Source organism: Equus przewalskii, chromosome 9, assembly GCF_037783145.1.
Source record: "Equus przewalskii isolate Varuska chromosome 9, EquPr2, whole genome shotgun sequence".
NCBI lineage: Eukaryota > Metazoa > Chordata > Mammalia > Perissodactyla > Equidae > Equus > Equus przewalskii.
The window spans coordinates 29,605,064-29,631,526 of record NC_091839.1 but is presented as its reverse complement, the minus strand read 5'-3'; the positions used below and the strand labels follow the sequence as shown (position 1 = coordinate 29,631,526).

Sequence of the window (26,463 nt, the reverse complement as noted above, 5' to 3'; positions counted from 1 at the left end):
TGTCTTAGCATCCTTCATATGCAGTAAGAGACAAAAGGCTGTCTTCCTGACTATGCCATCAGTGCTGAGGTCAAGCGGTGCCTGTATAGGTGAGGTGGACATTGCCCACAGAGATCCCAGCAACTACTCCAAGGCCTCGCCTCAGAGCTGTGGCTGCTGAGAATAGCCAAGCTCAAGGGCCCACAGGGACACGACATCCTAAAGCCAAGCCTGCCCCAGGACACTTAATAGCAACATCGGCTGTTTTTTCTCCAGATGCCCGTACAATGTCTCTCTCTCTGGATACCTCAGTCAGCCATCTAATTAAGAATGCTCCCACTTCCCCTCCAGAGTCCCTTGCATGGATGGAGACATAACTGCAGGAGTCTGGCAGGTGACTTAAAGCATTTAGCTTTATCACTGGTATAAAAAGATAAGTCACCACCACGGGACTTTCTATTACTGTCCTTCTTAGGCTTTGGAGAAACCACGTGAGGGAGAGTTTGGGCCTTCAGGACACGCTGTACCATCTTACTGCTTGTGCCCGTTCTCTATCCCAAATATAACCTTCAAATAAGTCACCCCTCTTCCTCAGGAAGGAGCGAGGAGGGTATGAAGAAACAGGCAGAAGCTGCTCTTCCAAATACTTTCAAGAGGAGGGAGGGCCCTACTTTATGATAAAGTGGGAAGGATTAAAAAAGGGAAAGAGTTTCTCCTATATTTCTGATGATGATATGATGTTTCAGCAGTGCTTGACCAATCCAGAATATATGGTGAAAATCACATTTGTAGAAAGATGGGTGAGTTCTTCAGGAGAATATTTTGTAATAGGGAGATATTCCAATGAGAAAATCTCTTGTATAGACTATTCCTTGAAGACTACAGAAATTTATCACAACACGTAAAAGCACAATTTGCCAGTCCCTGATGGTCTCAAGTATTATCAGCCACCAGTTAATCTGGGCTTCTCCACCAGCTGTCGGGTCACCTCTTCTTAGGCAAAGTGAGTGGAGATCCAGCCAGAAGGCACTGAGGATTAGGGGGGCAGTATCTCTGTTATTGTGGGCCCCAGAAAGGATTCATTCACAGTGAAGGTATCACACAATTGGAGAGGGAACCTCGCATCCTCCTTATGACTGAGGGGCAAACATGGGAAAGCCCGGGGGGCAGCTCTGATGCTGACACCTGTGGAGCCCCCTACTGGATGGTAGGGAGCTGGTGGTAGGCCTAGAATGGATTTTAAATAGATCTGTTTCAACTAGGGCAGCGGTTTCTCAGCTGGGAGAGGGGGCTCAGTGATTTTTCCCTCCAGGGGACATTTGGCAACATCTGGGGACAGTTTTGTTACAACTGGAGGTAGTACTACTGGCATCTAGGAGGCAGAGGCCAGGGATGCTGCTAAGCATCCACCAATGCACAGGACAGCCCCCCCCCAAAATAAATAATTATCTGGCCTAAAATGACAATAGTGCTGAGGTTGAGGAACTCTGAACTGCCGTTTGAAGAGGAGAGGAGGATAGAGACCTTTGATACTGTAAGGTTCGGGCCGAGGTAACATCATTCACTGAACACTTACTTAGTTGTGCTCACCGTGCTGCGCCCTTGGGACTGAAAGAGTGATCAATGCATGAGCCCCTAAAGATCTGAGAGCCAGGCAGACACAGAGGCACAAACTGCCCGGTTTGTGCCCGGGAATGAGATGCGCTAAGGTCTCTGTTAGCCCAAGAGATGTGCTTTCTACAAGTTCTGAAATTCTCCCTATATTTAGCATCTTTCAAAAAAAGAGGACTGTGTGTCCTTCATATACCTTTCCTTGAAATGTACATAACTGGAAGCCTTAAAAAAAAGATTGTGATGACGATAATTACCTCCCAGGGGAGGAGCTGGCACATGTACAAGCTGAGCTCTTAATTTCTTTGAATCAGCAGGGATGGTATCCTCTTCCTGTTTTGAGCATAGAGCTTTGTGCCATCCCATTAAACCAGTGAAAGAGTTTGTTCTGAAAGTTTAGGAACCATGTGTATGTTCACAGAAAAAAGCCAGAAGGCCACAATTTACTGCCGCCTTATTACGGCTGGTTTATAAACCAGGGCCTAGAGAAAACGACGGAATGGGGAAAATGGTGGCGAATACCAGACTCGAAGGTTCTCCCCGTCAGGTAAAAAATCACTAGATCAATGAAAACCAATTATTTAGAGTCACACGCAAATGAAATAAAATATTAAGGACTTCCCCATGTTTGCTTACTCAGCTGGACAGACTTGAGGAAAAACAGAAAGAAACCTACCGACGCATGCTGGAGCAGCTCCTGCTGGCGGAGAAGTGTCACAGGCGCACGGTGTACGAGCTGGAGAACGAGAAGCACAAGCACACCGACTACATGAACAAGAGCGACGACTTCACCAGCCTGCTGGAGCAGGAGCGGGAGAGGTAACGCGTGTGCCACCGGCCCGTGGAGGCCGCAGCCCTCTCCCCTCTGTCCCTGCAGTCAGTCCAGGGACACCACGGACCAGTGCCCAGGGTCTAATTCGCATTTCTGAATGGTTTGTAAAGAGTGAGACAGACTTTTACCTGGAGTTATGAACGCGAATATGTTGGGGGTGCATATAAGTAGGATCCCACTTTCCCGCTAGGGTGTTGAAAGCCATAAAACCACAAAACTGGAAACAAACCCAGGGAGCTTATGTTTGAACTTGATCAACGAAGCACCTACATTTGAAAAGCCTCTCTCCTGATTGCCTTCTAGTGGGAATAATCTACTTTTTCTCTTTGAGGTTGAAATCCACTTATTCAGGAATACAAATTATTAAACTTAACCATGTAAAATGAATCCTATTCATTCTTAACGCCACTGTAGAAAATCTTAATATTTGGTTTTCGTAAATTACTTAATGACTAGGACTACCTTCTTAACTTTCTAAGGGTTGCGTAACTCTTAAAAAATGTAAAAATCAAAACACAAACTCACCATGTTGAGCCTTGATATCCATCCTTGTGGGGGTTTTTCCCAGACCAGAGATTGCCACATTTGAAGCAGGGACTCCAAACTGAAAAGCTTTGTAATTGCTCTTCTAGACTACCCAAGTTTTTCAACGTCTTCTTTTTAGCTTATTCTCTCCTTTCCTTCCCTCAGCTGATTGCTTGTGTCTGTGAATTCCACAATCTTTGAAACCAATGACATTGAATCTGACGCTTTGAGTTACCAAGTGTGTCTGCTTCCGTGTTTAGGGCTTGCAAATTAAGAGCCACTTAGGAACAGCTTTACTAATCCCAGCTTCATTATCTGTTTAGTTACCAAAAAGGGATCTAGTTTTCCCGGATTAGTTCACTTACAAGAAGAAGCTGTCACAATAAGACAGTAAATAAAAGCATGAAACAGAACAGGTTTGTGTTAAGTTTTTAAAAATTATTGGTAACGTTTACTTATTATTGGACTTGGCACATCCTTTGGGGAAGGAGAAACGGAAAAGAGAAGGATGGTTGGAGTGGTCTGCATAACGCTGTCAACTGACAGCTTCTTTAAGCCTGTCTTCTGCTCCTGTAAGCTAGGGCCTATCAGCTGCATGTCTGAACAAACAGATGATCTAATTTGACATTTTTGGGGTAACCAAAGTGATGTTAAAATCCACCTCCTCAATCTCTGTGAACTTTCCAAACTCAAGAACAGATATTGCAAACCAAGTTCCACTGTCTATAAATTGCGCACGTCTCCGCAGCCCTCCGGGTAGGTGCCCTGTTGGAATGTGGTCAGGAAAAAGAGCAGCAACTTGTCTGATATTGCCTTTGTAAAAGCTCTAAAATCAAGTAATTTTAAAGAACACGTGTGAATTAATCATTTCAAGATCACTTTACAGATTATTTTATTTAGAACCAGACCAAATATATCTTCTTTTGACAACTTCCCACCTGAACTAAATGCCTGAGCACCACCTTCCCTTACAGACTTGCTGTTTTGAACGAAGTGTGCGGATGGAGAGACGGTACTTACGCAGGCTGTGTCCTTTTCTTTCTTGTTTTCCTAATTTTTGTGTTCTGTGAGAGTAACTGAAATATTAACGCCTGATGGAGAGCTTTACAGTTCCCGAAGTACTTTTATACTCATTATACAGTGAGCCTGTCCCAGACGTGTTTGTTGACTGACTTCACGTTGATTCCCTCTAGGTGAACGAGTCCAATCCCTGCCCCCTTTTTGGAGTTGTTTAATTTTACTAAAACAACTACATAAACCATTTCTCCTGAGCAAAGTACTCTGTAGGTTTTTAAGATCAAAGTAAAATTTTAAAAAAATTATCTTAAGATGCTTTTGATAGTTTGATCAGCACCACTGGGCTATCTTACCAAACTTTCATGTTTTAGATAAGAATTCACTAAAAGACCCTTGACTCTTACTTAAAATATTAATCCACTTTAAGGTTTTGAAATAGTATTTTTTTTTATTTTCTGCTTTATCTCCCCAAACCCCCCTGGTACATAGCTGTGTATCTTAGTTGCAGGTCCTTCTAGTTATGGCATATGGGACGCAGCCTCAACGTGGCCTGACAAGCGGTGCCACGTCTGGGCCCAGGATCCGAACCCTGGGCCGGCGCAGCGGCGCGTGAACTTAACCACTCGTCCACGAGGCCGGTCCCTGAAATTGTGTTTTTGACTGAACAGGTTACACTTCAGTGCTTTCTATTTTTGCAGTCGGCGTTTCTTCCCAGGGCGGTGCCCTGAGTGCCCACAGTGCGCAGGCGCCTGGGCACACGCGCACTGAGGCGTCGGGCGAAATTCCCCGCCCCGCGGCCCGGCGCCCGAGGTCAGCGGCGCTCAGTTTCTCCGCCGGCTGAGACGTGCACGTGCCTCTCTCGCCCACTTCCCGCGGCCGTGAAGCCTTTAGGATTTTCTCAAAGGTCAGGCCTGGACTCCCTGCTGCCCTTTGGAGGCGTCCCTGCGGCATCTGCTTCGCCCTAAATCCTCTTTCGAAGGAAGCGGTCCTGATTAGCTGTCCCCCTGGGGGCCGGCAGGGTGCTGCCCCGGGCGTGGCCGTCCCCCCGCCGTCCCTCCGCAGCACTCCGCGCGCCTCCGGAGCCCTCGTGCGGGCGGTGCCCGGCCCCTGTGGGCTTCTTTGTTGTCCACTCCCTTCCCCTTCTCCGGAATGGTCTCTTTTGTGAGGGGGAAAAGGAGCCGAGAACATGCCTCCGGAAACGTTTCCCTTTGTTTCCACTGCGAGCAGGAGGAAAGGAAGGAAGGTCGTGAGCCTTGAGATAAGCCTGAGTGGGTGCTGCTGCTCCTCGCCCATCGTCCGCCCGAGGGTGCGGCTTTGCAGGCTGTCTCCACCCAGGCGGCGTGCCGGTCGTGTGGTGCGGTGATGGAGCGCTGCACAGCCAAAGGACCCTCCTGACGGCGGTGGCCCCTAGGCTCCACTGTCTGTAATTATCCTGCTCTGGAAGGGTTTCTCACGACCTCCGGAAAAGCAGTGAAAGATGACAAAAAGAGGTCCGGGATAAAGGATCAGTAGCAGGTGTTGACAAGCAATCCAGATTGAGATGTCTGATGAAGCAGTAACCCGAGGCTCTGAGCATTGCTGAGGACTCTTGAGGTCAGCCCTTTCAAGTCCCTCGTTCTGCAGGTTGAGGAATTGAGGCCCGGAAAAATTGCTTAGCTCAACTAAGATCACGGTGCCGACCACTGGTCTAGCGCTTCTGTGCAAACGAGGCCCTTGTGCAAAACGGCTTGTTTCATGTCTGCTTTCTGTGTGTGTGGGCTCCCCACCTCCATGCTCTTATGTCCAAACTGACACAAAATCTTAAAAGGCAGAAAGATGTTTATCGTGAGGATATGAACACAGAGACATTAGAACCAGTGGTGTCTCTACGCTGTCAAGATAGCAGAAGCTTGGAGACAGCCTCTGTTGGGAGGAGCCGCGTGGGGACCTGTTTGAACAGCACACAGTGTTCTACTTGGGTTGCATTCTGTTTGGGGTAGTTACGTTGGGAGGCTGATGATGGTAATGGGGGGCTAAATAAGGCCCTCCTCCAAGCTACCTCTTCCTTATGGCCACTGACCCAGAATCTGCAAGTGTGAAAAAGAGAAGCAGAAATTATTTTTCATCTTTCTGGAGTTATTAAATTCATCTTGAATAAAAACTCCACAAATTAAGTACCTGAAATGGGTAATATATTGTCTGAGGCCTCCTTTATTCTAAGTCGACAGACTGTGATCATAATTTATTATTATCATTTACCACATATTTATTTTTACAGTCATACTCCCAAATGAAAAAGAGGAAATATCATGAAAAAAATGCATTGGCTTAACCCGCATTGTTAATAATAAAGATGAAAATATTTCTCGTTGCATTAATCAAGACTGAGTAAAAAAAGCTCCCTTTCTAAATGCTATATTCTGTTTGGTTCATATTTTAAGTCAACTTGACCTTTAAAGGCATAATTCTGAGCACATGAGATCACCTTTGGAGTTTATACTTTATTCCCTGTCTGAACTACAAGACTTGTGATTTTAATCTTAAGCTTCAAGAATGTCAAAATAGAGAGAACACAGTTACATCAAAAAGTGTTCTGGAACTTAAATATTTGAGGGGCTGGTGTGTGTGTTACTGACAGAGGGGAGTGCTGTCTAAACCTATAACCGTAGATAGAGATTTTAAAGCTTTTGGATTCTATAGGCTCAGCTGGGACTACATAAATAATTACATCATCATGTAATATTGCAGCAAGCCGTCCAAGTGTAAGTTCTTTTTTTTTTTAAATACAAATCAGCATCTCAAGAGCAATCTCTAACTCATGAAGCAGAGAATGCGGGAGCAGAGCTTGGATGGAGGGACGCTCTGGAGCCCCGTTTTGGTGGTGTTTGTCTAGGTCAGTGTGAAGGCAATGGGCCCGCCGGCCGGTGGGTCAGGCTGTGATATTACACTTGCCTATGTCGGGGAATGACCAGTCAGAGCAGGCTCTGCTGCCCTGGGAACCTGGGAAATATTCTTGGCCCACTTTACAGAGAAAGATTCACATCTGGTTCCCTGGCATAATATCCTGAAGCTTTTTCGATTTAGATGCCTTATCTCTAAAGTATGGCAATAAAATGGACTTTTCTCAATAAAGCACTTTGCAGAAAAGATTGCTGATGATGTGTAAATGATCAAGTTTTATCAAGCAGAAAGTCATCAATCGGTGGAACACAGCAGCAGGAAACAATGGAGACTCTTCTCTGGGCTTAGCACTCTGCTAGATGCCGTTCAACAGCAGAGTTAGCTGTTATTAACCTCCCCAGGGTGCTGGACACATGTGCAGCCTGTTTGATTCTTATAAAACTGTATGATGCGTAATTACTATCCCTATTTGGCAGATGGGGAAGCAGACAGGTTAAGTTCCTTCCACCAAGGTCACTACCAACAGTTAATTGGAAGAATCAATGTTTGAGTTTACAGTAAAAAAAAAAAGAATAATAATAACCGTTTCTATTTCTATTTCTGATTAAAATGAACACTTCATTTCCCCACTGTGTGGAGGAAGACAAGACGACTTGGAAAGTTGGCCAGTGACTTCTTGGACTGCACATCCATTCTGTTGCAAATTCAGGATTTAAATTCACAGACCTTAACTTGGTCACAAGATATGCCACCTACTGTCAGTGTCCTACCGGCCAAGAAAATTGCTGGGAATAGATAGTTTTTAAGAAAGGAGAGGAATTAGAATTCAGAGACTCAGTCACAGAAAGAATATGTTTTACAGTTGATTTTCTGAAAGAGCCCTGGAATCAAACTCCGCCTTCCAGTTCCTCTTACCCTTGCAATATGCAAATCCCACTTCCTACTAGAAAACGTGATTGAAAGGCAGGAGGCAGAGGTGATGCAGGGTTACCCCTAGTGACAGCCTGGGTGTTTGGGTTCCAGGATGGGGTAGGTGAGGACAGTGTAAAGGAAGTCATGCTACATCTTACAACCAGGGACCAGGCAATCAGTGACTCAAAAAGGTAGCTTCCCAGGGTTGGAAGTTTGCAGTTAGAAGAGGAGTTAATCCTCTTAAAAGACCCAGGATATTAACGTATCTACTAGGAGCATGTCACTCATCCTTCACTAGGCACTCCCTGCATTAAATATGAACAAGCCCATTAAAAATGCCCTTGAGATTCAGGTCACCAGATCCCACCTGTACAAAAATGCTGGGTGTTGGGTGGATGTGATCATTTCCCCAAGCTTCATAGCATCTTCATTCTCAAGCTCATTGAGTTAGCAGTCTCTCATCTAAGACTTTTCAGAGTCTTAGTAATATAACAGCCATGCCTAGGAAAATAGGTTACCTGATCAACAAAATTTTCTGATTAATCAAAGGTCTTATCTTTTGGATTTCAGAAGCAAGGATCTAGATATAGCTTTAAAAAGAACGTGTAATCAAGTGGATCCAATTTTTATCACCATCTTTTTTCCTGTTTAGATGAGATGCTTCTCTGAGAGAGAAGCAAGAAAGCAAGAGAGATCTATGTTGTGGGAGGAGGCAGTGCAAAAGAAGAGGCTCTGTTCTCAGCTTTATGGGGCAGGGGGTGGGAAGTGGGGAGAGGGAAGATGGAGAGTAACATAAACCCTCGGGAGATGTGGTGTGGAGAATTCGAGAGTGAAGACATTATTAGGTAGAGTCCAAGGATGGCTTAGTCGCGTGGGCTGTCATAACAAAATACAGTGGCTTAAACAACACAACTCTATTTCCTCACAGTTCTGGAGGCTGGAAGTCTGAGGTCAGGCTGCCAGAATGGTTGGGTTTGGTGAGGCCTGTCTTCCTGGCTGGTAGACAGCTCCCTTCTTGCTGTGTGCTCACATGGCCTTTCCTCTGTGCTGGCACATGGAGAGAGACACATCCTCTTCTAAGGCCTTTTCTTCTAAGGTCTCCAATCTTATCAGATCAGCTCTCTCCCCGATGACTTCATTTAACCTTTATCACCTCCTAAAAGCTGGATCTCTGAATATAGTCACACTAGGGGTCAGTGCTTCAACATGTGAATTTGGGGGACACAGTTCAGTTCACAGCAAAGGGCATGGCAAACCTGTGCTTCTCCCTCTAATAATTTGGGAGAAATAGAGTAAAAATTGGTGTCTGATATGTCCAGTTGGAGAGAGCTTGATACAGCTTCAGTAGCTTGTAATTCTAGAAAAATATTTAGTCTTTGCCCGTGTCCCTGAAAGGCCATGGGAATAGCTGAGGCACGGCTGGATGTGGGGAGGGAACTGTGACCTACTTGGATCAGCAACCTGAGGAGATTGACACCTGTCACTAGAGACCACAGTAGGCATCTGGGAGGATGTCACTGTGAAAGGATGGTTACCAGATGACCTCCCTGATGGGACCAGAATTTGGTCCCAACTCCAGAAATGGGTCCTGCCGCCCCAGACTTAACTCAGGAGACCCTGTCTTGACTGAGGAGTCTTTAAATTTACCAAGGGAAACCTGACTGGACTGAGCTTACCCAGAATTAACTAAGATAAAGTGGAAAGGGAGCCCATAATAGAAATGATGAGATACAGAAAAGTGAAGATAATTGTATTTCTTGCACACATGAATTTGAGGCTTGCAATTAGTACCTCCTTCACTAGTAAAATAATCCATACGTGTGCAAAGGAGAAATAATGTGGTATTGCGGCTGGTTCCAGAGTACTGATGGTGTGCTTATAAGTGTTTTGTGACCTTCAGAGGATCATCTGAGCTAAGTGTAACCTCTTCAACTGTGGTCATGTTGTCCCCTGGGTTACTCTAGCTCCATGGTGCCAGACCGTCAAAATCTGTAACCAGGAGGCAGCTGTTTACTCAGTCTCCTGCATTTCCTTTGGAGCCAGGTAGCTCTGAATTCAAATCCTGACTCCCACTTACTGGTCTGTAGCTGTAGAGAGGGGTGCTCTAACCCCTCTCATTCTTGGTTTCTTTGTCTATAGAGCAGGGATAACAGTACCGATCTCACAGAGTCCTTTATGTTTGTGAGATAATGAATAGAAAGCCCCTTCGACAAGGCATGGCATGTAATACCTAAAAGTGACTGTGTCTTCTGCTCACCTGTGTATCAAACACGAAGAGGAGAACAATGCAAGCTTCACTGAATCACAATTTATGTTTTATCAGACTAAGACTTTGAGAAGAGTGCAATGTATTGGAAAAGTAAACTCCTCTATTGTTTTGGAGTTGTTGTTTTTGTATGTAGATTAGACTAGACTTTGTAGGTAGACTCAGGAAAACAGAAAACTTACTGCAAACAGTTAGAGAATTCAGTAAAGTGAGTTGGCAAAGTACAAAACTACATAGACTCAATATCCAAAAATCAGTAGTTTTCCTGTTTCCAAATGACAAAATAATATAAACTATATTAAATATAAACTAACTAGGAATAAACTTAAGCATGTGAAAGATCTACATAAAGAGAAATTTTAAATGCTACTTAGAGATATGAAAAAGACTGAGACCAATGGAAAGGCTTACCATATTCTCGAACTGGAGAACTCCGCATCATAAAGATGTCATCTCCTTATATTAACTCGCGAGTTTAATGTGATCCTCATAAAAATACCATCAGGATTTTTTTTTTAAGTGTGAGAACTAAATGAAGCGATTCTAAAGTTTATATAAAAATATGAATTTTTTCATAGTCAAATATGAAAAAGCAAGAATAGTCAAATTTTAAAAACAAAAAGTAATAGAAAAGTTTTCTTTGAGAAACAAAAACTCATTTTAAAGCTACAATAAGTAAAACAGTGTGGTATTGGTAAATGAATAGACAGATCAATAGAGCTGGTGGAAGTTCTGAAAATAGATTATAGTAGCTATGGAAATTTAAAGACGGCATTCCAAATCCTTTGGGAAAAATTGGGACCCTTACTGATGGCCATTATTCTACTCATTTTTATATATACTACAGGTAATTTATTTTAAACATGGGGGACGACTGACCATATTTTAGTCAGGGTCGTTTCTCTCTGGCCTGATCTTGTTTCTACCATTTCACGAGAACCATCAATATAACAGTTGTGGTTTATGTTGAAGGGAGATTTAGCATTTACTTTTTAGGTCTTCAAAGAACTGGTAACTCCTATGAGATAAAAAAATTATATTTGAAGAGTAAAATATAACTATGAAATATATAGCTGGAAAACGATGACCTCCTTTCTACGAAAAAAAAAGCAATATTATGATTTTTAGCCACATAAAATTTATGAGAAATAAAATATGTGCTAACTATAGGCATCCTTTGGAACAAAAACTGCTATAGTAACTGCTGAGGTCATAAATTGCTGTATTTCTATAACTTTGTATATTCAAAGAATTAATAAATTAAAAAGAAGTGACATAACATATTTTATATCTTGAAAAGAATAAAAGAGCAAACCCAACTTGGACTGACTTGTTAGAATAACCTAGGGAGTAATTATTGTCTTTCCCAACAGCCACAGGAAACAAACTGCGTTCCTCGTGGACAGACGCCAGTCTGATGAGTTGGCCCTCACAGTGCACCGTGCACCACACTGAGGGCTGATGGAAGGCATGCATTCTTCACGGAAGGGATTGTGGGTTCTTGAGTGGAGTCCAGATACAAATCCAGTTATTTAGAAAGTCTAGTGCAGATTTGCCTTATAATTTTTGGATAAAAAAGTGATTATGATTGATATCACATTTGTATGCAAATAAAAATTTATGCCTATTTTCACCGTTAATCAGAGAGCCTGAGGAACTAGAGCAGATGGGGCGCTTTAAGAAACACACAATGAAAATCATCAGCAAATAACAAACAGGCCAGCTTTTATGGTACTTTAACAGGCAAATTTTGAGTCAATAATTACAGCTTCAGAGTCTACCCAAGTGGCAAAAATACAGTGAGTAACTAGTGCTTTGTAGTGACTCATATTTTTTTCTTCTTCCTGATCTACCAATACACTGATACTATCAAACGTACTCTGGGCACTTGAATGCCAGGCAACTGATCAATTCCGACAGGCATTCTGTATGTCAGAAAATACAAAACCAAAGTCTCCTATAGATTTTTTAAATTAATCTATTAAGCATTAGTGATATTAACTTATCACTATAAGCATTAGTGATCAGTTCCAGATAAAACAACTGAATCCAGATTGCAAAAGCAACTGCATTGAAAGTGAAAATTTCGGGGGCCGGCCCGGTGGCGCAGCCGTTAAGTGTACATGTTGTGTTTCTTGGCGGCCCGGGGTTCGCCAGTTCGGATCCCGGGTGCAGACATGGCACTGCTTGGCACACCATGCTGTGGTAGGCATCCCACATATAAAGTAGAGGAAGATGGGCATGGATGTTAGCTCAGGGCCAGGCTTCCTCAGCAAAAAGAGGAGGATTGGCAGCAGATGTTAGCTCAGGGCTAATCTTCCTCAAAACAAAAAAAAGAAAGTGAAAATTTCCAACAACTAATGGGGGGATTTTTGGTCCCCCAATTCCAAAGTAGTTGGATTGAGTTTTTAATTGAGCTGATGGTTTCTTCCAACATCATGGACAAAATCAGGTATTGAAAAGTAATAAGTGAAATTAGTCTTTTGGAATGAAAAAGTTTGGGAATGCTGCCCTAAATTGCCAGCTGTTTGTCACCACAATAAATACCAAGCAAATGTTTTTGCACAAATTCATATGTCAAGAAAGAATTAAGAAGGAAAGTGCTGGAAAATGTGTTGTCTCTTAGCACCACAGTGAATAACTCCATTACTGTGACATTTTTCCTTTTTTTCCAAGATGGAAGAAGATGCTCGGATTAGCATTACAAACCCTGGACTCCAGAGAGGGAGCTGGAACTGCGGAATGTGGTGTTTTCAGTGTTTGGAGTCTGCTCCTTTCTGGCTCCTTGACTGAGTGTGCACTTTTTTCCCAAGAATGCCTGTGTCTGGAAAGTACTTCACGCTGGTGAAAAGCTGGAACAGAAAAGATTAATCAGGGGCCGGCCCCGTGGCCGAGTGGTTAAGTTCGCACGCTCTGCTTTGGCAGCCCAGGCTTTCACTGGTTCGGATCCTGGGTGTGGACATGGCGCTGCTCATCAGGGCATGCTGAGGCAGTGTCCCACATGCCACAACCAGAAGGACCTACAACTAGAATATACAGCTATGTACTGGGGGGCTTTCGGGAGAAGAAGAAAAAAAAAAGATTGGCAACAGATGTTAGCTCAGGTGTCAATCTTTAAAAAAAAAAAAAGAAAAGATAAATCAAAGGTTTGGTCTTTCATGCTCAGTGCGTAACGTATTCAGCTCTGGCATGTGAACTCTTAACCAAGAAACTATTCAAATAGTATTCAGGTGCTAAATGTGAGCTTCAACTGCAAACAAACTAGAAGTCAACTTCATTGAATCTTAACTCCTTCCTCTTAAGTTTAGAAATGCTATACCTTAAGGATTTTCTCTATATTTTCTGCATTGCTCCCAATGTCTTATGGGAATTCACTGAGAATTACTTTTATTTATTTTATTCTTAAATGCTTAAGGAAGTACATGTGTCTGATCTGAAATGTGAAGGAAACTGGAAGTGGTGGGCTATGACTGCTCCACATCCAGTGTGCTCTTAGAAGCAAAAAATGCTTTGGTCTCCCTAGTCTTTGTCATTTATTACAATGTCACCAAATCCTGTGTCCTAATCATGGAAATATTCTTACTTTACCCACTTATCTACGCCCACCATCCCTCCCTCCACTGCTTTCTGATTTGCTCAGCTTTCTATTGCTCACAGATTTCTCTGACTTCTGGCATCTGTAACATTTGAGAAGTTTTGGATTATGTTTCTCCCAAGGAAGGAGGCATAACTGTGTGCAGAACTACTGCCCAGACTTAATACACCATTACCAAACCTCCAGGGAGAGATCCTGGAAGAATGTTCTTTCGCCCCAGCTGAGGAATGCAAGTGCAGGGCTTCTAGCGTATCCTATGACTTTCTTCCTCTCGCCTGCCCACTCCAGCCCCTACTGCATCCATTTCTCAAAGTTCTGGAGCACAACCTCCTCTACTGCAAAAAATGTCTCCTGAGATGAAAGCACGTTGAATTGGCAAGTCAAATGATTGCCCACACATCGAGCAACTTCCCACTTGCCATTTGCTAAGCTAGATCTTTCTCAGAAATGATCAGGAAACATGTCCTCTTTATCTCTTCTTTTCATGTCAATTTGAATAAGGAGCAATTGTGAGAAGACTTGGTTTTAAGAGCCGCTTATTCAGGTCATGATGCTCAGTGGCAACTAGCTTCTTAAGGCATGACGGGAGCCTGGTAATCTGTATCTAGGATCCAGGGCTCTAGGAAGTTACAATCTTAGAAGATCTCCACCCACAGTGGACTTAGGACATGACCTGGGGACCCATAATCACAATGATACTTTCTCTGTGCATTATATTACATTGGAGTACACATTTCAGTGAATACATGCCAAAAAGTTTGAGAGGGAGAGCCTCTCTTGTCACATGTGGAAAGGAAAATTACTAATCCTTTTTAAATGAAAATGGTTGTTTAATTCATTGAGTAAATGATAATTGAGTGAATGTCCATACTTGACCAGCCTATTTGGATGTTTAATAGGCTTCTCAAGCTAATATGTCCAAAATGGGAACCCTTGGTTACTTCCTGAAAATCTCTTCCTCCCAGTTGTGTCTATTTCAGTTAACAGTACTTCCGTCTACTCCCTCAAACTAAAATGCTAGCATTCATCCTTAATCCTTCTCTCTCTCAACCTTCTAAACGTAACCACCAGAAAGTTGTATTGATTCTGCTTCCAAATTATATCTGGAATTTGTACATTTTCCTCCAGAACCCTTGCCACCCAAGATAAAGTCTTATCAAGCTACCATCACATTGCTTGTCTGGGCTATGACAACAGCTTCCTTTAGACATCTTGTTTCCATTCTTGTCCTTCCTGCCCTCAAGTACGTTCTCTATGTATTAAGTCATATAATCAGATTCTTCAGAACAAAACCCAATGCCTTACCAAGAGGTGGCAAATTGGGCGAAGTCAATTTGTTTTTTTCTGATTGTCAGATCTTATTGGAAAATATTGGTAACTCATGACAAATGATATGTCACGATGAAAACAAGTCTCCAACTGAATCTTGCTACACATACAGCTATTAGTAAGAAGTACTAGTAAGCTTGGTGAAGTTTCGGCCCATTGTCCTTTAGACATGCCAACAAGCTCCCGGTGTGAAAAGTTCAATCAGGCAGACGCAACAACATTCTAGCTGCAGGATCAGCTGATCTTCTGGTTAAATCAGGTGATGGAATCCTCTGCTGTGTTGGGGGGACAAAGAACCCAGTGGAGGCCTGGGTCTAGAGCCACACTCCTAAGGACACCAGGCTGCTGGCTCACCAGGCTCTTGTGTCTCATGTATACAAGGATGGAGGTGCCACATGTCTTGAATCACTCATTTTATGAATAAAATAATTTCTAATGTTCCTTATGCTAATTAGAAACTCTTCTCGTGCACGTTGAAGCCCTTGTATCTTGTCAGCGCTGCCTCTGGAGCACATGCTCCTGATAAGGATACTTCAAAATGTTAACCAATTACCCCTTCCAGCCATTCGAATGGCTCCTTCCTCTGCTCTCCATGCTCTGGTCACACTGGCCTTCTTTCTGGACCTGGAACCTCCCATACTCATCCCCACTGCAGAGTGCTTGCCCCTGCGGCCCCTGCCTCTGCTCTTTGCAGGGCTGCTGCTTTTGATCCTTCAGCTTCAAATGTCACTAGCTTAGAGAAAGCCTTCATAGAGCAGGGACCCTGCCCTCAGTCACCTCCCTTGAAAACACCCTGCTCTTTTTCCTCAGGGCACTTCTAGCTGGAGTGGGAGCTCCGTCAGTATATGGACCTCGTCTATCCTGTTCACACCATATTCCTAAAGCCTAATACAATGCCTGGTCTTTGGTGGGCAACCAATTAAGAATGAGTGAATGCAGTAATCATCAGGGAAATGCAAATCAAAACCACCATGAGATGTCACCTCACACCTGTTAGATTGGTTATAATAAAAAATATAAGAGATAATAACTGTTGACCAGGATGTGGAGGAAAGGGAACACTTGTGCACTGCTGGTGGGAATGGAAGTCGGTGCAGCCTCTATGGAAAACAGTATGGAGGCGCCTCAAGAAGTTAAAAATAGAAATACAATATCATTTAGCAATCTCACTTCTGGGTATATACCCAAAGGAAACAAAAACAGGATATCAAAGAGATATCTGCACTCCTACATTCATTGCAGCATTATCCACAACAGTCAAGATATGGAAACAACCTAAATGTCCACCAACAGATGAATGAATAAAGAAGGTGTGGTGTATATATACAATGGAATATTATTCAGCCAAGAGAAAGAAGGAAATCTTGCCATATGGGGCAGCATGGATCGACATTGAAGCCATTAGGCTTAGTGAGATAAGCCAGACAGAGAAGGACAAATACTGCATGGTATCACTTATATGTGGGAAAAAAAAAAGTCAATGGGGCCAGCCTGGTGGTGTGTTGGTTAAGTTTGTGTGCTCCACTTCGCAGCCTGGGGTTTACAGGTTTGGATTCTGGGCATGGACATACATACCACTCATCAAGCCATGCTGTGGCAGCATCCCACACACAAAAAATTGAGGAAGATTAGCACAAGCGTTAGCTCAGGGCAAATCTTCCTCAAGCAAAGAGAGGAAGATTGGCAACAGAGATTAGCTCAGGGTCATTCTTCCTCACCAAAAAAAAAAAATGTCAAACTTATAGAAACACAGTGTAGAAAAGTGGTTGTCAGGGGCTGGGGGTGGGGGGTGAGGTAAATAGGGAGAGGTTGGTAAAAGGGTACAAACTTCCAGCTGTAAGACGAATAAGTCTGAGAAGCTGATGTGAAACATGGTGACTATGGTTGATAAGACTGAACTGTATAATGGAAATTTGCTAAAAGAGTAGAACTTAAATGTTCTCACCAAAAAAAAAAAAAGTGAGGTGATAAATGTGTTAATTAACTAGAGGGGGGAATTCTGTTACAATGTATATGTATATCAAATCACTACCATGTACATTTTAAATATCTTACAATTTTTGGTTGATTATACCTCAATAAAGCTGAAATTAAGAAAAAAGAATGAGTGAATACAAGATCCTTGCTGGAGACAGAAAGATGTGGTCCTTGCCCTTCAGGATCTAACAGCGGGATAATTATAGCTACTGTGACTCTAAGGATGGCTCTATCACCCATTTAAACATCTCCTCTAGGTTCCAAGAGGCTCCTAATAAGTATGTCATTTAGCCAATGAATCTTAATTAATTATGATAAATACAGCTATTTTAAATGAGTTTTAATAGCAGGACTTTAAGTTAATTTTGAATGTGTCTTTTTTTTTAAGCAAGGAAGGAAAAAACATGTCTGTGATTGACATTTATGGTGTTTGTTTTAAAGATTTTTCAAAGGTAATAAACCATTTCCTCTTGCTATTATCATTAGTGTCTGGATATTGGTTTGATGTGATTTTGAACGTAATGCTCCCTGAGACTATAACTTTTGCTTGAATCACCAGCAGCAGACTGAGTGCAAGACTCCACTTGACTAGACGATCAGTTCTGACCCCTTGATTCTCCCTTTCAATATGGGTTTATATTGTCTGTGTCAAAATTAGACCACAAATTTCTATTTTTGAAAAGTGCCTACCATCGTCAAAATGAGTAAACTGTGTATAAACATATTATTTATTGTGTGTCCACTGTGTCAGATTCTGTGGCCTTGACTCATCCTACTTAATTTCTTCTAACAACCCTGCAAGTTAAAATCCATATCCTTATTATACAGCTGAGTAAATTGAGACCAGAGGAGTTATAAAACGTCCTCTTGGGGGCCGGCTCCGTGGCTGAGTGGTTAAGTTCGCGCGCTCCGCTGCGGCAGCCCAGGGTTCGGATTCTGGGCGCGGACATGGCACCGCTCGGACATGGCACCGCTCGTCAGGCCACGTTGAGGCGGCGTCCCACATCCCACAACTAGAAGGACCTGCAACTAAGATATACAACTATGTACCAGGGGTTTTGGGAAATAAAGCAGAAAAAAACAAAACAACAACAACAAAAACCAACAAAAAAAAACATCCTCTTGGTTATCTACCCAGTAGGTGCCAAGCCAAGATTCAATCTTGGGTCTGTTAATTGCCCAGAAGTCCCTTTTCCCCAGACCAGTGCAGCCTCGCACACAGCAGGTGGCAGCAGCAGTTTTTTCTTGAATTTCAGTTTTTCCATCCATATTAAAATAGCTGCAAAAAGAACCCCTCCAAAGAACCAAAAACAACAACTAATTGGTTCAGTATCTGTAATCTTACCTCAACCATGAATGCTGCTTTACGTAACTTCTACCACAATAACTCAATAATCAAACACATTTATGCAGAACTGCAACTAAGTTCACGCATTAAAAAAGACAGACGTGTTCTTAAAGCAGAAGGCCTGAGTGAACGTTACGGACGTAGGAAAGCAATTATCTTTAACTTATTTTTCCTTCACATTCTTTTCTATGTCATAACATAGTGCCTTGTATTTATATAACATGAAAGATATCTCAAGACTTAAAAATACTCTCCGAACATTTGATTCTGTTAACTTTAAAGTTAATTTGACTAATTTATCTGATATTATGCTTTTATTCTGTAATTAAAATGGAATTTCTTAACATAAATGATATACATATTCTAGGTATATGGGTTAGAAAAAATTATGCTGAAACTTTTAAATTACCTACTGGCTTTTTGATTGAATTATCACTCACTCACTCACAGACCCATTCAAGAAAGGAAGAAGGAAGGAAACAAGGAAAAGAAAGAGAAAAGAGAGAAAACTAGTTTGAAAGTGGCAGATTTTGAGAACATTTGTATGAATGATGATACAGATGCTCCTTGAAATTTGGCTGAGTGCATTCACCGCTTTGTGTGGACAGCACTTTTTTGCCATTTCAAAACACTTTCAGGAAAGAAATAAATTTAGGTAAAAAAAAAAAAAACTTCTAAGGCACAATAATCCTTAAACTAAAGGGTAGTTGGCATTTTATAGCCCGCACTGTGGTGTGTTCGTGTAGATAACATAAACTAACCTGCACTTTGGTTGAAACGTGAGTCCGTCCTGTGGGTCGACTCAGAGATGCGTCTCTAGGGGGTCCCTGGTTAACGCCAGCGCATGTGAGATAGAACTGTATAGAGCTCAGCTAGTTTGAAAAATCAGGCGTGAGGCCCACGCGGCATTTTATGCATATCTTTTCTTTATCTCATTCTTCCTCCCCAGCTTTCCCCTCCCCAGTGCCAGAACATAATTCCCTTTCACTTGCTTTGCTTCTTAAGAGGTGCTTTCTCCCCCGGTCCCGGGTAGCTCCACCCCTTTCCACAGACAAAGTAAATCTGCACAATAATAAAGGTCTAAGGGAGGAATGACATCATCGTTCGTGGTCCCAAGCTGTTCTGCACAACATTCACCTTTCACTGTTCTGATGGCAGGGCTGGAATGGGACGGTTAATTCCCTACGGAGGAGGGGCTGAGCAGGGCCTGCTGCTGTCACGCAAACCAGTACTCCCTTAGAAAAAACAAAAACAAAACCAAAAGCTCCCATGCTTCCTAGTATTAAGGTAAGGAAGTCAAGATCTGTTTTGATTTAAGCAACATTGTTGCTGTAGTCCAAGGGCATTTCATTTGTTAACAGGCCGAGTTGGCAGTAAACTCATTTCTAAGTGTTGTTGCAAAGAGCATCTTGGAAGCTGGGTTTGGACATTTGTAGAGCCTCGACTAATCTGACAAGGGCTGACAGAGCTCACAACCTTTCAGCTTTCGGCTACAGGTTTTACTGAGTGTGCACGGTGAGAACCCTTGAAAATGCCCAGCTTATTGTGACTTTTCTTCATACTTCAGAATCCTTGACAGGAACTGGTGGAGATGCACTTTGTTGTGGTATGAGGCGTGCTCCTGTTTTTCTGTGGAGGGAAAATAGTCTTGTCCTGCAGAAACTTGGGGAGTTTGTATAAGACGGGAAGTCTCCCATCTTGCTGCTGTCAGTCTTTCTCATGTGCTCTGAAGGCTTTTAACAGACAGCCCTTCCATGTATTGTAAATGTATCTCCTAACTTAGGATTTCTTGATGAGCAAAAAACTAATTTGAGGTAAAAATATTATTTTCAAAGTTTTTTGTTGTTGTTATCTGGATTTTCTGCAGCTCTTTCTTTGCACACATAGAGAAGCCTTGTAAAAGTTGGTAATAAATTAGAATGCACAGTGATCCAGAGAGCTGTTTGTTCTGAAACAGTCAGTGTGGCAGTGATAATAAGAATAATATAGCAGATAGGAGGTTTGATTTCAAAGTGGGAATGGGATTAAAGGACTATGTTAAACAATTGTGTAAAAAGTTCAACTTTAGTAATTTTTCAAAATGCCAAAGAAACATTGTCTGAGTCCAGCAGAGTATATCAAAATAAACAGCTCGCATTAGCGCTCAGTAGGGCTGGAGGGTATTCAGTGTTTCACGAAACAACTGCGCTTGGCCCAAGCCAGGTTTTTACAGTGTGATTGCAGCACATGACCTGTTTAATAGAAATTCTAGCGTAAGGGCAGACGGTACGGTTTTCATTTGTGTAGATTTAATTCTTTATCACACTGACTGTTCATGACGTTTTGTCTGTGTGTTTAAAGCAACGACAATCTTCAGCTCAGCTGGGATGAAAACCTTGGGCGCCCTGTGCTGACCTGCTGGGTCCTCACCTCCACCGGGCCAGGCGAACTGTTTCCGTGTCGAACGACACATCCTCTGCGCAGCGGAAGGGCGCTCACACTTCTCTAGACTAATAGTCAGGATCCATGCAAAGTTGAATCTAGGGTTTTGGAATTTTGTTTATTGTTTTGACTTTTTATTTTTTGCATTAGCTTTAAAGTTCCAGTTCCAAAACTGGATAAAATCATTATTAGATAGTGAAATTTAGTGAAATTTCATGTATGCTTACATTTAAAAGTTATTTTTAAGACCTTTAGATGCAATGGCAATAAAATTCTACTGCCATTTCCAGGAGGGAAAGGGTTATTTTTCTGAGTAAATAAATGCATGGGAATGCACTAATACCAGTGATTTATGTATTTAATTTAATTTGCTACTTATTTCCTGTCTATATTATTTTAAACAAATCTTATTTATGAAAATAGATTTACCCAAGAGATGAATTAGCTTAATAGTATCTTAATGAAAGGCTTTACAAAAGGAAATGTTTTTATATGGGAAGCTCCCAGATTGTATAAGCTTAAAGCCATAATGTATAAGATTAAAACCTGGCTTTTGCCCAGCGCTCTATAAGTGCATATATGGAGTAGAATGAGGTAGATTTGTACCTTTGTGGACTGTCCTCACCTCGTTTGAATAGTCTTAGGAATCTGGTTCATGCTCCCAGCTCCTCCCCTCATGTTCTGTGACCACGAGGACAGCCCACGGAGGAGAGGTCTCTCTCCTTAAGCACTGGGAGGACACCCTCACACTGCGGTTGCAGGGACCTAAAAACCCACATGCCTCAAAATATCCTCCCACTCTCTCACTTCCCTAGGTAAGCTCCCCCAAGTTAGCTTATTTTCTGAGGGAGAGAGTTTTGGTGATGGCGCGCAGATGTTACCTAACTGGAGAGTCCGATAATCAGGTGTGATGAACTGGGTGACACGTTCTTTGGGAATGGGTGAGGAAAGGTCTCTTTGGGTCAGAGTGAGGGAAGATGAGGGGCTACTTGGAAGAAAGAGCCCAGGGCCACACATTTAGGTGGCAAACTTCTATGGTTCATGACTTTTTCTGTTCCTTATGAAAATTGTTAAGTAAATTTATCCACCTGGCTGATTCTTTATAAACAACATCAAAAAAAAAAAAAAAAAAAAGAAGAAGAAGATCTTCTTTTCACTGTTTTAAAAATATTTCCTCTGATCATTCTGAGGGTGTTTGAAAAGTACTTTGAACAACTTAGGAATATGAAAACACAAATGAAGACATATTATTGTGGGTAGAAATTACTCATTCATGCCCATGAGATAAACAACAACATTTTCAGGTCTCAAGAATGAAATTATGTTTTCCATTGCACCAGTAGATGCACCTCCCTCTCCATTGTCTTTGAAGAATTCATTCTCATTGGAGGAGAAAGATACAAATTGGCAGTAAGTTCCAGTTTAGCATTATTACTAATAGTATCTACCATTTACTGAGTACTTAGCCCTTTCCAGTAATAATTCATGTGACTCTGACAGCAACCCTGTGAATAGATACTATCACTTCCCTCTTATAGAGGAGGAAACTGAGGAAGAGAGAAATTAAGAAACTTGTCCAAGTGAGTGGGGGGCAGAGCTAGGCTCCAACCATATGGTCTGGCTCTAGAGCACACACTCTGAGCTACTACCCTGAGCGCTGACGATTGGCTTTGAGATGACAAGTATCAAAAAGATATACAGATATTTTTGACAATGAACAGTATTGGCGTGATTGAGTTTCATAGAGATTAGTTTTCTATACAAATTACTACACATATTTTCATATTTGGTCTTCTATCAGCGGCTAGTCATTTTTTTCCCTCCTGAATATTCCCATTCATCTTTCATTATTTGTGGTCTTTCTCCTTTATCATCCAGAAATTTTCCAGCTCTAAAGAACCTACAGTACAGAATGAAACAGATAGAAAGCTAGGCTTCGGGCCTGTTGTTGGGTCCAAGGCAAGGCCCTTCCCTACTGCTTGGCCTTGAGTGGGGACAGACAGGCCCCTCTGTGTCTAGTTTGAGGGAGAGCAGGAGCACCACTCTGCCTCCCCTCTTCTGTCTTCAGCTTCACTGTTGTTCTTGTTCCTGCTCCCCAGCATTGCAATATGTCTATGTGTCTATAAATGTGTTATTCTTTCTTTTTCCTCAACTCTTCACTGACCCTCTCTCAACCACTACTATCTGTGTCTTCTCTTTTCTTGGATTTGTCCTATTATCCCAACCTCCAAATCTGTATCAGGGGAAATTATGATGCATATAAAGTGTGTGTTGGGTGTAGAGAAGGGAGGTAATCCTGCGCCCTGAAATTTACATGTTGTATGATCTGTTCAGGGTTACAGCAAAAACCCAGGTGACTCTAATGGGGTAATTTGACAAGGTTATACAAATGTGGGTAGAGTGTAGGGAGGCTAGTAAGGGAACTGCAGTTCCCTAGGGCTAGGAATTTGGGGGATGGGGGAGTGCAGGAGTGTGTACTTCTTACTACCCATTAACTTGGAGGAGGGAGTAGTTACCAGAACCCTCAAGAGTAACTGTATCTATAGGAGAAAGCTGTCTAACAGGGACTATGGCCCTTAGTAGGAGAATGAAGCCAAATATCCAAGACTCAGGAGGGAATTAATACCCCATTCTCCAATCTCCTGTCACTGCCTCCTACTGACTAAACCAAAACAGATGGAAACTAGAAAGAGCTTGTTAATACAATGCCTAAATGTCAGCCTCCCGAGCACATAGCAGGATTGAGAATGTGGAGAGTGGAACAGGAGAGGTAAATGGAAAACATGTAATGCAAAGGATAATAATTAGAAGTATAGAGTTTTGTTATTAAATGATACAATATACAAATTAATAGCTTGGTAATTTACTAACTTAATAACACTTTTTTTCTACAGCTGCATATAACATTTCATAAATTCATTTCATAAATTGAGTTGATGTTCTCATTCAAAAACACTTCCCACCAAGAGCTTCTGAGTCCTGATTTGCTTCCCTCACAGGTTTATAAAACTATACTTATTTTTCAAAGATGACTAAAATTGAGATCTAAAGAGAACATTTTAAAAAGTCATATTCTAGAGAAGACCTAGAAATTTATCTTTCCCATGCTGGCTCAACTGAGTTGAGTTTTTCAAAAAGATAGATTTGCCCTCTGCTCAAGTCAGTAGAGCCTTGAGGAAAATTTGGGCGATCATAACCATCTCCCTAAGATTCGACATGGTACTACTTAGACCAGTTGGCTAGATTGTGATGCTGATGGGGCTGCCAGTATGGTCAACAAGTGGCAACATCATTCATATAGTCACCTGTGTCAAAATGTAGGAATAATCTTTTATAATTCTTTCTACGTTAATCTTCACATTCAATCAGTCACCAAAACCAGACAATTCTACATCCTAAGTATTCTTACAATCTCCTTTTTTTGTATTACAGTTGTGATCTTAGTCTAGTCCTTTTTTTGGCTTGGAAAATTCCAACACTTTCATAACTGGTCTCCATGCCTCTAGTTTCCCCTCTGTAATCCATACAGCCAGCCACATTGTGCTCAGAATGTTCTAATATCCTTATTTGATATTATCACTGTTCTTAGAGTCCTTCAAGAACTCTATAATGCTCAGGATGGAGCCCGTCTCCTTAGGATGACATACAAACTGCTTGATGATCTGACCTCTACCTTCCATTGGAGTCTTATCTCTTGACACTTTCCCACCTCTGACTGTGCTCTCTGACATTGACTCTGTGCTGTTCTGAATGAGGTTCTGTTTTCTTGCATTTGCATGCTTTTTCCCCTTTACATGGTGCATCATTTCCCCCTGCTTCTTCTGGATAACCCTCGTTTGTTCATTCATTGAACAAATATTGATTGAACACCTGCTATGTGTCCGGCACTGTGTTAGGGGCTGGTGTTCAGCTTTGGACGCTGCTCTAATGGAGCTTTTGCTCTGTGGAGAGGTGGGAAGACAGACAACATCTAAGTAAACTAATAAATGAACCAGATGATTTCAGATAGTGAAAGAAATAAATAGGGTGATATGATAGAGAGCGGCTGAACAAACCACTTTCAATAATTTGGTCAGAGACTGCCTCTCTGGGGAGGGGACATGTCAACTGAAACCTGAAGGACGAGAAAGAAGAGCTCATAGGGCTATTATGTATGGTTGTTCAGGTTGCAGTTTACAGGAGCACCTACCCAATGAAAGAATGGGGGCTGAAGTCCAGTTCTCATTCATCCTATCAAGCCAGGCACCCCAGCAAGGGACTGCCTCCCTAGAGAGGAGGAGGACCCTTATCTAGTTATCCCAAAGGGCCATGTGGGCTGCAGCCCTGATAGCAGGAGAACAGTATTGGGAACAACAGTTGCAAAAGCCTTGAGCAACTACTTCCTCCAGTCACATCCCCATCCCTGGGTGTCCCTCAGCAGCCTATATTTAAAGCAGAAATGGCACTTTTTACATAGCAGTGCAATTTATTTTTATTCTGAGCACCTAATACGCTATCCGACAATGGTAGGGCGTTCAGCCCATCTTTGCTGAATTACTGAGTAAATTAATGAATCGTGGTTACATCCCTGTGTGAGTCGCGGAGCTTCATACTAGAGCGTGTGATCAGAGAGCTTCTCAAACAGTGATTCTCAAATATGGGTCTCCTCATAGGCAGCGAATTGTCAGAAAAAAACAGTCATTTCTATGGTTTTTATAAGCAAATGACAAACAATCCCCTAGACCTTAATTACTACTACGACTAAGAGCTGTTTACTAGCAATTATACTAAGTGATTTATTTTAAAATATAACATTTGTAAATTTAAATTAGCATGTTAGTAGATGTTCTTAAAGACTAAATCAGTATTTTACAGCGTGGTCTGGCTGCCACCAAATGTTGTCAAACACTTACTCAGCATGTGGTCACCTGGTAGCAGGAAACCCCATAATCTTCATGAAGAGTAATTTATCAGTCATAAGCTTGTCCTAGTTTTCAGTTGCTGTCACCTATGCCTTTTAAAGGTTACACATCCTCATCAGCTTAGTTTGTCATAGGTTGTTGAGCTAACCCATAGAGTGTCCATCCTGCATTTCCTTGGTTTACAATTTTCAACAACTAGACTTCAAGGCACGTCATCAGTGTGCCCATTCTAGGGCAGAATCATACTATTCCTCTCAAAATCTGATGGAGAGTAAAATGAGGTGATCATTTGTGATAATCTGCCTGGAGGGTGTGTATGTGCTATTTGAATTACTTGGAGTATACTATCAAAGTAAATGTAGTAAGATTACTAGATTATTTTTTAATTTATAGGAAATAATTTTATAATATAAAATCATGTGTATAACTTCAGGATCTTCTCTTGCGACGTTCAGAAAAGATGCTAGCAATGAGTTTACTGATTTTACTTTCTTCTCTGTCAGTTTTTTAGCACCAGGTTCTTTTTTGTTGTGAGGATAGGTGAAGTAGGCCTCTGGCCCACTACACGGGGCCAGGGTCAAAAAGTTTGAGATCAGAGGCTCCACAGTACTGCTGCTCTTCACAAGAGGGGAAAAGAAAAAGTGCACAAGGGCTTTGTAAACTCTTCCCCACTACTAAGAAATGCAAAACAAGAAACAAAGCTCAAAACTTTGTGTCCTATTATGAAGGAGCCACCATTTCTTTATACATATATATAAACGATTCTGCAGCACTCAACGCTCAGGGCTGGGATGAAGGTGAGGCACATGGGGCTCTCACCTTGGGCATACAATTTAAAGGAATGCCAAAAAACTCATTCATCCAGATACG

At 42.0% G+C, this 26,463-nt stretch overlaps 1 protein-coding gene and 1 long non-coding RNA gene across 11 annotated transcripts in view; one reads left to right on the top strand and one right to left on the bottom strand.

Annotated features, from left to right (window-relative positions):
* Positions 1–26,463, top strand: part of FILIP1 (filamin A interacting protein 1) — a 221,663-nt gene that overhangs the window by 162,083 nt on the left and 33,117 nt on the right. For 8 of the 10 annotated variants that reach the window (XM_070558962.1, XM_070558958.1, XM_070558963.1 and 5 more), the window contains exon 4: positions 2,231–2,409. In XM_070558962.1, coding sequence (XP_070415063.1) covers positions 2,231–2,409 — 179 coding nt within the window. Of the gene's footprint in view, positions 1–2,230; positions 2,410–19,413; positions 19,559–19,611; positions 19,787–26,463 lie in introns of those variants that run through there. The other 2 variants (XM_070558967.1, XM_070558966.1) reach the window with 2 other exon arrangements.
* LOC139073609 (uncharacterized) lies at positions 12,680–19,154 on the bottom strand. Its single transcript, XR_011522515.1, has 2 exons — positions 19,033–19,154; positions 12,680–12,874 (listed from the first exon to the last, which is right to left on the bottom strand). It is a non-coding gene; the product is annotated as an uncharacterized lncRNA (long non-coding RNA).